Genomic DNA, 12,549 nt, shown 5'->3' on the forward strand with positions numbered 1-12,549 from the left:
ATAGCCTCGGAGGCGTAGGGCTACCACAGGTAGACTACATATGCGTACAGTCATGGTTGGTGCCACCGTTCGCATTATAGACTCTCAACCGATAAAGAGTTAAGTACTCGATAGTGCTACACAATTTTCCCACCACCATCTATGCTCACCTTGGGCCCCATATGTTAGCACCAAAAATGGGTGGTGCAAACTAAAATTGAACTTTTCCTCTTTCATTTTCTAAAGCAATAAAAATGATATATTCTATTGACATTCACCACTTCTTGTGCACAAGCGGCTCATAGTGGGGATGATGATGAAGATGGAGAAGGCGATGGATACAAACGGCAAAAATCAAGCCTAAACAAAAAGGAAGAGAAAGTTGAAAGAGGCCAAGGGTGACTTTTCATGCAACCATCAAAGAAAAAGCACTATTGATGAATAAGATCAACAAAAGGTCCACTGACCTTACTAACCTTCAATCTCAACCAAGTTTTGACAATAAAGCCCTTTTCTCACATGCATCATCCAAAATGATTGGATGCATGTGTGAGTACTAATTAGAATTAAGTTATGGTTCATATTGTGACCCCTAATCTAAAAAGAAACAAAAGAGGAAGCTGCCTTAGATCTCAAACCAAAAGTTAGGGAGGTCTCAACCAATTGGGGGCATTATGCCACCTTAAAAGCCCCATAGAAGTGGAGGAGAAGGAACCACCATGTTTTAAGGCACTATGCTACCTTAAAAGCCCCGTAGAAGTGGAGGAGAAGGAAACACCATGTTTCACTCTCATAAGTCTGTTACGTTTTGTTTGCACAACTCTAGAAGAGCCCTAGGGAGTATACGGGCCTAGGTGGCCCAAAGAGTATGAACAATGTCACTCCGTATATTGTGGTTACATTGGGTTTCATAAACATAAATACCCTAGAAGTCATCTGAGCATCTGGTCTTTTAGATATGCCATGCCATGATACTAGCAATAATCTCCCAGGTGTGGTCAATACTTAACGTCTAGTGTCAATACTCAACGGAATGATCTATCCTAAAGCAAACATCTCTAAGCGGACAATTATATAACAAGATCTACTCCCCAACCCTAAAAAAGAAGCTGGGGGGGAGATTGACTCCTCATGCTTTCTAAAATCCATCGCAATGTTCGGGAAATACATTTTATTGAGTCGGATTGAAAACCTTTTCATTATAATTTGAAAAGGAAATGGACCATTTTGAGAAGGCATTTCTCTATAAATTTTGCAAAATGTAACTAAAACTTGAAATTTTTAAGAGATTCTTATCACAAATTTGAGCGCTCTCTCTCTCTCTCTCTCTCTCCATCAAATTTGGTGTGATGATCTATTTGGAGAGAAGATCATAAAAATTTCAGCTTTCAGCAAACCTGGGAAACACAAATCAGTCCAAGGTTTTTAATTCAACAAATTGGGAGGGCGAGTTGCAGTATTTGAACAGAAGATCATAAAAGTTCCGCTTTCACCAAACTGGCAAATTCTTTGTAAAATCTCAACTCTGTTCATTCTAGTGATATACAATAGGTAATGTTGAGAGAATCAAGTCTTCTCTTTTCCTTAATTCCCATTCTCTATGTTTTAAGATTTCTAATTTCTGCTTCAAGAATCACGCATCTGTTAGTGCTATTTATGACACTTCCATTCAAAGGTGAGGTGTCTTTATTCTTTGGTGAAGCTCTGCTTCTCTTGCACATTACTTTCTTGTATTTGATTTCGGCTTACAAATAAGTCTCTTTACAATCTGCACCAATAAGCAAGATATAACCATCACAGAAAAGCCCATGGCTTGCTTGCTACATGCAGAAAACTCACATAGTATGTGCAGAGGCATTGACAAGAGCATTAAACAAAATGATTCTTGAGATCTGGCAAGTTTTGAGTACAGATCTTTAGGGGGTTATTACCATTATTAGTATGTTCTGTATAAACTTGCCCAGTAGCATCATAGGCCCAAACGATCAGTATTATACATGATGCAACACATAGCATCTCTAAGTCCTGAAAGGACAGCTTTTATTGAAGCCAAGAGAGAAGGGGCAGCTGTTTACCCTTAGCATCTCCCAAGCCATATGGATTGTAAGCATGTGTTCCAAGTTCCACCCCTAGACTCCACATAAAAGCCTTCAGCCACCACTTATCGGTGGTATCAAGGCCAACTCATCTCCATCGTTGACAAACGCAGAGCCATCTACATACTCTTGATTGAGGGCTACAATCATGCAAGAACTGATTTCCTGCAAACCAGGAAACCAAGTTGTGATCTTCTCTATACAATCTGAAATGGTGTTTGAGCAGCCAATGTCCAATTTGAGGGTAGTCTCAGACAAGCCGGCAATCTCTCGAGCCCTTGCAAAAAAGAGCACCTTCACCTGTTGGATGCTATTTCCACCTCCTTTAAGTTCAGTCTCAATTTTTGGTTGCTGATCCATCCTTTACTCTAAAAGCTACTGAACTGTCAGCATCCACTCAGGCGAAGAATGAGTATCAGCACAAGAAACAAGTTTTAAGTTTTCAAACCATGAAGAGCTGACAAGAAAACAGCCTTAACCAAATCAGTAAGTGAATGATGTACAAAAAAGTAACCACAATAGGCCTACCTTAGGGCTTTTCAATATTACTAGTCATGAGAGACAATAATCTCTTAATATTGTAGTTGTGATTATCATCAAGTAAATTACCAAGTTTCTTTTTCTTTCATCGTTGGATCCCAAGAGGTAGACGGGGCTGCCAGACAGGATGTTGAAGAGCCAGCGAGCAGAACATGGGGCATGCCGATGAGCGGTAAAGGTGCACAGAAAAAACTTTCCAGTGGGCTGAAAATGGGCAGGTGCCCGGTAAGCCCCCGGAGGAAGCGGCTCAGCCCTCAGCAGTGGGAGGCTGAGCCCAATGTGCCCCACCCCCCCCCCCCCCCCCCCCCCAAAGCTCAGCCGGATGGGCTGGGCGGCTCAGGCTTCAGCCCAATGTCCAGCCGGATGGACAGCTCTATTACAAGCTCTGCCCAATGCTGGGGGAGGAGCTACCGGCCAGGGTGGGCGACGGTGGAGCTGCGGGCACTAGTGCCGCCCGTGGATGGCGGCGCAAACAGGAGCCGACCCAGCGGGCAGAGAGCAAGACACCGTCTAGCGAGCAACCGGACGCCAGCCGCAAGGAGAGCGCTGTGAGGGCCAAACACGAGCAGCAAAGGGAAAACAAAGCTCTGATACCATTTGTTGGATCGCAAGATGGAGGAGAGCAGTGCAGAGAGAGGAGGATTAATTACATTAAGACAACATTATTAACAAAATAGAGAAACCCTAGTCTACTCAAACACACAAGTGCGCTTTGAGGGCTACAGCTTGGCTGAACTTGAATGTTTTAATTAAAGCAAAAGGCTGATTATATGGCATGGTGACAAGTGTCACCTACAAAGCTGCCACAGTGTCCACTGAGGTGGCACGTTATTAGAATTTTGTTCACACCCATTACAAGTGTCCACCCTCTTAACAAGAGGTGTTCACACGCACCCACACAAATACACTTTCCCTTTGCTATTTCTCTTACAAACCCTCCCTCAAAGGGAAAGGGACAGAAAGGAAGTGAACAAGTTAGGCTTGAGCAGAAGCTTATACTGCAACTGGAACTAGATCCTCCAAAACAAGAATTTGCCATGCAAGTGTGAGGACATGAGCTGCCACTCGAACCACAACCAGAATCCCTTCCTTGACCTGTAACTCAAAGGTAAGGGGTGGTTGATGTCTTCTCTCCATGAGCAATGGGTACGCAGAAAATGTGACAACCAAGTTAACTCCCATTGACTGGAGCCACTGACATTGATACTGACACATATTGATGGTAGCTTTTATTTAACACAAATACTCTTTTCTCTGAGATGCATTAAGAACAAGATGGACAAGATAATTAGGATCCCCTTCGTAATTGAAAATATGCCCAATATTGAAAACTGGATGCCACAATGCCGATGATCTTATGCTTGGAACAGATCAACACTAGAACAAGAGTAGAACAAGATGTGCTGCGGTCCACCCAAAGTTTGCACCTGCGTTGTACTACCTCCGCCGTCCAAGAGCTTCGGAATCTATTCTTGTCCAAGGCCATTAATTGATTCATTCTATGACACAAGGACTCTTTAATGGGGAGGTGAGCGGAAACAACTACTCTGAGACTGGGCACAATGAACTCCATGGGTACCACCGCTTCCAAGCCAAACACTAGAGAAAAAGGCGTTAAGCCGATAGCTACTTTGTAAGCCATTCGAAATGCCCACAATGCTATGTAAAGCTTTTGATCCCAATCCGTTTGATTCTCATTGACCACTTTCTTCAAGATCTTCTGGAGGATTTTATTGGTGGATTCCACCTGACCATTGGCCTATGGATAATAAACAAATGTCCTTCTTATGAATAATCAAATGGTGCTCCGTCAAACTGCGGATTACAGCATTAAGAAAATGTCCACCTTGATGACTTACTAATTCAATCGGACACCCATAACGGATCATAGTCATTTCATATAAGAATTTTGCTACTGATTCCATCCGGTTATCCCTCAAGGCGCGAGCTTCCACCATTTATTACCAATATTCCGGGCAGGAGGCTTAAAAGGACCAACAAAATCCAATCCCCATTTTTAGAAAGGCTCCAAGGGTAAGACTGGGTTGTGAGACATGCTATCCGCGGCTGCAGGCTGGCCCAAGCATTGGCATACATCGCACTTCCGAGCCATTCGCCGTGCATCTTTAAGGACTGTTGGCCACCAAAGGCCGGCTTGGAACACCTTCCGCCCTGTGATATCACCGGAAAAGTGTCCTCCTGTAATGCCCTGATGGACTTCAAAACAGCTTGCTACTCATGTGTGGGTATATATCTCCTCAGTACTTGATCTATACCCATCTTATATGATTGGCCAGCAATAGTTATAAAACTTTTACTTTTTAATGTCAATCGTTTCCGTTGGTCACGTGTCATGGTAGGCGGAAAATTTCCTTGCATCAAGAACATCAGCATTTCTTCGTACCAATCCATTAGAGCTGGAATTACTTCCATCGAAAAGATATCAGCATCGAATCAGGAATACCAATGGGAGCTTCATCCGTTTCAATCCGCGACAAGAAATTAGCTACCGCACGCTCCTTTCCAGAGGTGTCGCGGATTTGAAAGGTAAAATCTTGAAGCAGCAGCATATATTGGGCCAGCTTACCCGTCAAATTAGGTTTATTGATTAAATACAGAAGAGCTTGATGATCCACATGAAAAGTGAATTCATTACCCAACAAGTAATATCTGAATTTGTTGACAAAATATATCATCTTGAGGGCGTCTCTTTCTATAATGGAGTAATTCTTCTCCGCCTGAGAGAGTAACCGACTAGTATAGTAAATGGGTCGAAACCATCTATCTTCGCATTCTTGCATCAATGCGCAGCCAATAGCAACATCCGATACGTCTAGAAATACATGGAAAGGTCTAGACCAATCCAACACCTTCAAGATGGGACCTACCGTCGGCATCATTTTAAGCCGTTACATCATGACCCACCACTGCATCCAGTAAAGAATCTGTGAAAGGAAGTAGAAATGGATTCGTCACTGTAGCTGCATTTAGCTTTCTGTAATCTATACAGACTCTTAATTTACCATTTTTCTTGGGGATAATTACAATTAGTGAGAACCAACAAGCTTTATCAACTAGGTAAATAAATCCTACTTGCAAGAGTTTGTCGATTTCCTCCTTCACCTACTTGGCATAATTAGGATTCATACAATATCTCTACTAGCGGATTGGTACCGCATCCTCCTTAAGATTGATGTGATGCTGATAAAATTGGTGATCAATGCCTTTCATATCAGTATAGCTCTGACCAAACTTATCATGAAAGTTTTCTCACAGGTCGTAGCTTCAAACCATCAACTCCATCATGCACATCACAGACTACACGCTATGGCATCCCGATTCCCGACACGTCATAAGCATCCAAGAGTATGTGCAGGTTCATGCATATACATATCTCCACCTTAGTGACCAAATCATGCAAACCACAGCCATTAAAAACAAATAGCAGTAACACACATAAAGGAGAAGGTGGGTTAGGTTTCCCCAAATCCGAACACAATTAATGTAACTATTTGGCCCTCCTAGCTCTATTTCACTTCACATAATGAAATCCATGCCCGGACACCAGTCAGGTGGAAGAAGACATGGGGACAGGGTCCATAAGGATTGATTAAGAAAGAGCACCATTCTTGGTCAAAAAGCAAGAAAAAGCAAAAAGTCAAACAGGGTTGACCACAAGCCAAGGACACCATTGGAAAGAGGAGACTAAGCCATACCAAAAAGCTAAAAGCCGCTTTCTCAAAAAGTAGCTCTAAGGCCAAAAAGCAAGGCCCTGAAGTTGTAAAAGCACAAATCAAGAACTTTGGCTATTATTATTAATATTTAATAAAAAGACAAAAGCAAAGCAAAAGCATTACTTTTTGGCAAAAAGCAAGGCTTCCCCAAGTATAAAAGAAGCATGAGCCTCTCTTGAGCATCAAGTTGAAGAAGAACCTCTTCATCGCATTGCCATCTTCGTTCAAGCATGGAGATTACCTTCATCATCATCATCTATGAACCAAATCATGGAGTTTTTCATCGCTACCCGCTGATTTTAGAGCACCTCCAGCAACTGCAATGCCACGTCACCATTTTCCGTGCGACAGTACAGATCCGTACAGCTGTACTGACTGTACGGACAGAAAATTTCAGAAACCCTAATAATTCCAAAAACCCTAAAAACTACTTTTTGGATATTTTTATCGCCCGAAAACCATTAAAACAGGTTTTATATCAGTTTTCTTTGTTAGAAAGAGCTTTTCTAGGGTTTTCATCATCGACAAGGGTATAGGAGTTGTGGAGATTATTCATGGGATGAGCGAGTGGATTTAGAGCTTGGACATGGAACTTGGGCATAGAGCTTGGACATGGAACATGAAGCGTGGACATGGAAGCTTGAACTTGAGTGTAGACATGAAGAACTTAGACATAGAGCTTGGGCATGAACATGGAACACAGAGCTTAAACATGGAGCTTGGATTTTGGACTGGGATTTGGATTCATTAGATTTAGATTTGGATATTTGGATTTGGTACTAGCCCGGTGAGAGATACTTGTGGGTCATCCTCGTGGTGTGCTCGGCATCAGAGATCTTGTACATCGACATCGACTTGGATATCCTACATCGGCATATTTGTTTGTTTTGTATTCATTGATTGTATTGATCTTGGCCAGCGGGCCCGTGGATTGTTTCTGGATAAATTCTTGAAAGGGGGCGGAGGGAGCGGGGCCTGTTCCCCGCTCAATGTGGTGTACTATGCAAGATCCCCATTCTCTATTCTCTCTCTCCTCTCTCTCTCTATATCTTTATCTCTTGGACATGTGGTTGAGTCTGTCACTGCACGCCGCCCCGCTGGGCTTATAGTGGTATCAGAGCAAGATTTCTCTTGAAGAAACTTCCTTGGGGTGACAGAGCCATGTCGAGAGCAGAGGGAGACCATGGGCCTCATGAAATGAGGTTGTTACAGAAATTCTTGATGGGAACCACGACCATGACATTAGAAGAGTACCATGACTTTCAGCAGTTCATACGACCTCTCAGAGACAAAGAATTTATTTCTTGGAGAACCAAAAGAGAACAAGAGCAAAGAAGGGCTCAAATGTTTGCAGATTTCATCAAGGTCTGAGCCACTGAAGCCGAAGGAGTGAAGCTACTAAAGCCTATTTTGGAATGACCTTTGCAAAAGGATCTAGAGCTACCCGCTCTATTTATCATGGAGGAGACAAGGAAGCTACTCCTAGGCCTACTCTTTCAGATGTAGTTTCTTCAGGACAGGTAAGGGAAAGGAAGATAAAAGAAGCTAGAGAGATTGGAAGATCATCAAATTGACATCATGCCAGGAAGTTCAACAAATGGTTTGCAGTGGTGCTTAGCCCATTGTATATTTCGACAAATAAAGCCATGGAATTTTTGTGAACCAAAGCTGAAAAAAAACCCTTTTGAAGCATTGAGACTTTATGCTAACAAAGGACCAATGTTGGATATTCTAGACCTTTTTTTGTGGTTTAACATGATGAGCTTGCATTGGAGTAGACTTGCACCAAAAAGACCATGTTGTGGCCGATGAATGTCAAAGCCAACAAGGAAGCAGATGCATTATCTCGAAGACCCTTGAGCCATGCGGTTTCTATCGGTTACCATATGGATTTCACTTTGATGAAGGATCCTTCTACTACCAAAGAGGATTTCAAAGATGTTTTGGAACAGATTGCACAATAGAAATTTGGCGACTTTTTATGTCATCAAGAAGGGTTTTTATGATACAAACCCAGGTCATGTGTAACACAAGGAATTGAGGCCAAAGTAATGGAAGAGTGCCATGCTTCTCCATACATGGGACATAGAGACACTTTGACTACACTTCAAGCTTTGGAGAGCTATTTTTATTGGCCTAGTATAAGAAAGACATTGAGCTTTATGATTCGAGAATATTTGTTTTGTCAAAAGGTCAAGTTTGATCGACAATCACCAATAGGGTTATTGCACCCATTGAATGATCTATGGGAGAATATTGCTATGGATTTTATCTTTGGATTGTCAAAGTCAGGGAATGATGGTATATAAACCTTTCCAGGATACCAAGAAGATCAACCATGTATGCCATCGATTGGACCTTTCAGATCATTGGAGGATATATAATGTTTTCCATGACGGTTTATTGAAACCATGTTCAGGTTATCCCAACGAAACTTGTTTTGAAGGATCCATCAGGAATGGAAAAGCCAGAACAGATTGTGTTTCATTCTATGAGAAAAAGAGAAAAGACAGAGATCAGAAAGTTTCTCCTGGACTTCGAGAATTATTCGCTATTGGATGCGAAATGGATGCTAGGGAAGTACTTCAAGGACTATCCAGATATACTTTGAGCTTATGAGCATAGAGGAATGGTTGGTCGAGTACAGATATGGACGTCTTACGATCAAGACAAATTCAAGAGGGAGGGATTGTGTCTCTAGCGCTCTTCATTGTATATATATATATATATATATATATATATATATTGGACTAGAACTAACCATTATTCTGCTTATATAATGGTTATTTGGACATGCTCTAGTTTGGGTGGCAACGATGCCAAAAAGCCTAAGGAGCAAGATTTGTATATGGACGGCAACGATGCTAGAATGAGATTTGTATATGGGAGGCAACGATGCCAGATGACTGTATTGGATTTTGCAGTCGGGCGGTCATTGCGACCAAATGGCCCAGATGACTGTATTGGATTTCGCAGTCAGATGGTCATTGCGACCAGATGGCCCAGATGACTGTATTGGATTTCATAGTCGGGCGGTCAATGTGACCAGATGGCCCAGATGACTATTGATGAACTCTCGGGCGGTCCCAGTGTGACCAGATAGCCTTGAGGAAAAGTCTAAGTGGTCCTAGTGACCAGATGGCTCAGCATGGTTTCGATGAAACCAGACAGGACAATCTATGAACAGGAGGATCATTACTTGTGCATTGCATCCTGATATATGTATGAATTTCTTTGACTTTGTGTGCTGTTTTTGATGTATGGAAAATGCTTGGATTTATGGCATGTGATAGTCCACTAGGCTCCAGACTACTTGACCAGTACCTGGAATACCCACTAGACGCGAATGATGCATACTTGTTTGTTGACTAGCTTGTGTCTAGTTTTTGCACGAGGTAAGTATGCATTTATTTTATCTCTAACACATGTGACAGGCCATAAAGATGTATCATTAAGAACAAGCACATCGGTCAAAGAAAAGGCATTGAGATATTGCCAGATGAGCAGATAACACCACAGATATGGGAAAAGACCAGATACACAAGCTCACCAAATGGGGGGCTAGTACCTTCAAACATATGTAAGTACTTCATGTACTTGGAACACACGGATATACATGGAACATATGGATGTGCTTGAAACAATTGCAGTCCGCAGCTGAGGACAACTGCGATGTAAGAGGGAGGAAATGTAACTATTTGGCTCTCCTAGCTCTATTTCACATAATGAAATCCATGCCCGGACACCAGACAAGTGGAAGAAGACATGGGGATAGGGTCCATAAGGATTGATTAAGAAAAAGCACCATTCTTGGTCAAAAAGCAAGAAAAAGTAAAAAGTCAAACAGGGTTGACCACAAGCCAAGGGCACCATTGAAAAGAGGAGACTAAGCCAGACCAAAAAGCTAAAAGCCGCTATCTCAATAAGCAGCTCTAAGGCCAAAAAGCAAGGCCCTGAAGTTGTAAAAGCACAAATCAAGAACTTTGGCTATTATTATTAATATTTAATAAAAAGACAAAAGCAAAGCAAAAGCATTACTTTTTGGCAAAAAGAAAGGCTTTCCCAAGTATAAAAGAAGCATGAGCCTCTCTTGAGCATCAAGTTGAAGAAGAACCTCTTCATCGCATTGCCATCTTCGTTCAAGCATGGGGATTATCTTCTTCATCATCATCTATGAACCAAATCATGGAATTTTTCATCGCTACCCGCTAATTTTAGAGCGCCTCCAACAACTGCAATGCCACATCACCATTTTCCGTGCGACTGTACGGATCCGTACAGCTATACGGACTGTACGGACAGAAAATTTTAGAAACCCTAATAATTTCAAAAACCCTAAAAACTGCTTTTTGGATGTTTTTATCGCCCGAAAACCATTAAAACAGGTTTTATATCAGTTTTCTTGCTAGAAAGAGCTTTTCAAGGGTTTTCATCATTGACAAGGCTATAGGAGTTGTGGAGATTATTCATGGGATGAGCGAGTGGATTTAGAGCTTAGATATGGAACTTGGATATAGAGTTTGGCATTGGAACATGAAGCTTGGACATGGAAGCTTGAACTTGAGCATAGACATGAAGAACTTAGACATAGAGCTTGGGCATGAAGCTTGGACATGAACATGGAACACAGAGCTTAAACATGGAGCTTGGATTTTGAACTAGGATTTGGATTCATTGGATTTAGATTTAGATATTTGGATTTGATACTAGCCCGGTGAGAGATACTTGTGGGTCATCCCCATGGTGTGCTCGACATCAAAGATCTTGTACGTCAACATACATCGACTTGGATATCCTACATCAACATATTTGTTTGTTTTGTATTCATTGATTGTATTGATCCTGGCCAGCATGCCCGTGGATTGTTCCTGAATAAATTCCTAAGAGGGGGCGGGGCATGTTCCCCACTCAATGTGGATGTACTGTGCAAGATCCCCATTCCCTTTTCTCTCTCTCCACTCTCTCTCTATATCTTTATCTCTTGGACAAGTGGTTGAGTCTCCCATTGCACGCTCCGCTGGGCTTAAAATTAAACCTCCTCTTTGTATCTCTTCCCATAGGGTCAGAAAATGCTTGTGTACATGCAATTGAGTTCTTTCCAGCATTCTAACCCTAATTCCTTTCCCATGAAGAGCTGTGGTGCTACAGGGTATGGAAACTGCCAAAGACTAGGGAATGGCTCAAAAGGAAGCTCTCAACTTGAGAATCCCAAGTTACGTATAGATATTTTGGCATTTAGCAATCAGGATAAGTCGCCCTCATGATCCTGGGGCAGTCTCTAAATACACCATCGTCAACTGAGATGACAATGATAAAGGAGATCTCTGAGCAAGACCCAAAAACAGAGCTAAATTACACATTTAGGGTTCGCAGACATTAAACTATAAATGCCCATGTCCAGGATATCGAAAAAAAAAAAGGCTCCAAAATGAATACCTTCACTTGACTCGTGTAAACAAAGCCACTGCAGGAGACAAACGCGCCAAGGCGAACACGACCATGGTGATCGCACGGTGAGAGACCGTATAAATAATAGACAGTACAGAAGTTTTTTGAGGTGGTTTTTATTTTTATTTTTATTTTTATTTTTTGATCTTGGCTTGAGAGTAGAAAGTAAGCATGTTATCGCCCACAATCGCTCGCACAGGGGGAGATTCGAACCCACAACACCTAGGGACTATAGAACTCCATTCTAACTGCTGCACTAACACGCGATGGGCAATTTTTTGAGGTTGTATTATGTATATATATATTTAGGGTATATTTTTGCAAGTTATGGCACCCTTTTAAAGGGCATTTGGCCTTCAAGAGAATTGAAGAAAAAATTTGAACCTTCAATAGATAGAAAAGGTTAAAGTAAAAAAATAGTCATTTTTAAAGAAAGACATTAAAAAAAATCGCCTTTCTATTGAGGGTAGCTTTTTCATACCTTTTTTGAAAATAATCTATAATAAATGTAAAATCTTGCTTGTTATTATTAACATTACATTATTTTACTTTTTTGGGCCTTGCAATCTTCCCAACCAAAGGCTAGTTGAAAGTGAAGCTACATAGAACATTTGACTTGGTCTTGGTCTTGCAACGTGCAAGTTTTGTAACCCCATTCAGAAGACATAGAGCCCATTCACACACGATGTAAGTGCAATGTCCCTAGTGGGCAGCTCGATATTTGTTTACACGTCTTTTTGAAAGCCATGGGT

At 41.7% G+C, this 12,549-nt stretch overlaps 1 protein-coding gene across 2 annotated transcripts; it reads right to left on the minus strand.

The window, feature by feature from the left end:
- Positions 1–1,692: 1,692 nt before the first annotated feature.
- LOC147622658 (molybdopterin synthase sulfur carrier subunit-like) lies at positions 1,693–11,936 on the minus strand. 2 transcript variants are annotated; one of them, XM_086822210.1, is made up of 3 exons: positions 11,786–11,936; positions 2,376–2,458; positions 1,693–2,240 (listed from the first exon to the last, which is right to left on the minus strand). In XM_086822210.1, exons 2-3 carry the CDS (start codon positions 2,433–2,435, stop codon positions 2,130–2,132), a joined length of 171 nt encoding a protein of 56 aa, XP_086678336.1. In that variant the 5' UTR covers positions 2,436–2,458; positions 11,786–11,936; the 3' UTR covers positions 1,693–2,129. The 2 variants fall into 2 exon arrangements, with proteins under 2 accessions (XP_086678336.1, XP_086678335.1); XM_086822209.1 differs by having other exon boundaries at positions 1,693–2,458; positions 11,786–11,934.
- Between the last annotated feature and the right edge of the window lie 613 nt (positions 11,937–12,549).

The sequence above is a fragment of the Cibotium barometz genome, chromosome 28, assembly GCF_041138505.1.
Source record: "Cibotium barometz isolate CiBa-2024 chromosome 28, ASM4113850v1, whole genome shotgun sequence".
Classification (NCBI taxonomy): domain Eukaryota; kingdom Viridiplantae; phylum Streptophyta; class Polypodiopsida; order Cyatheales; family Cibotiaceae; genus Cibotium; species Cibotium barometz.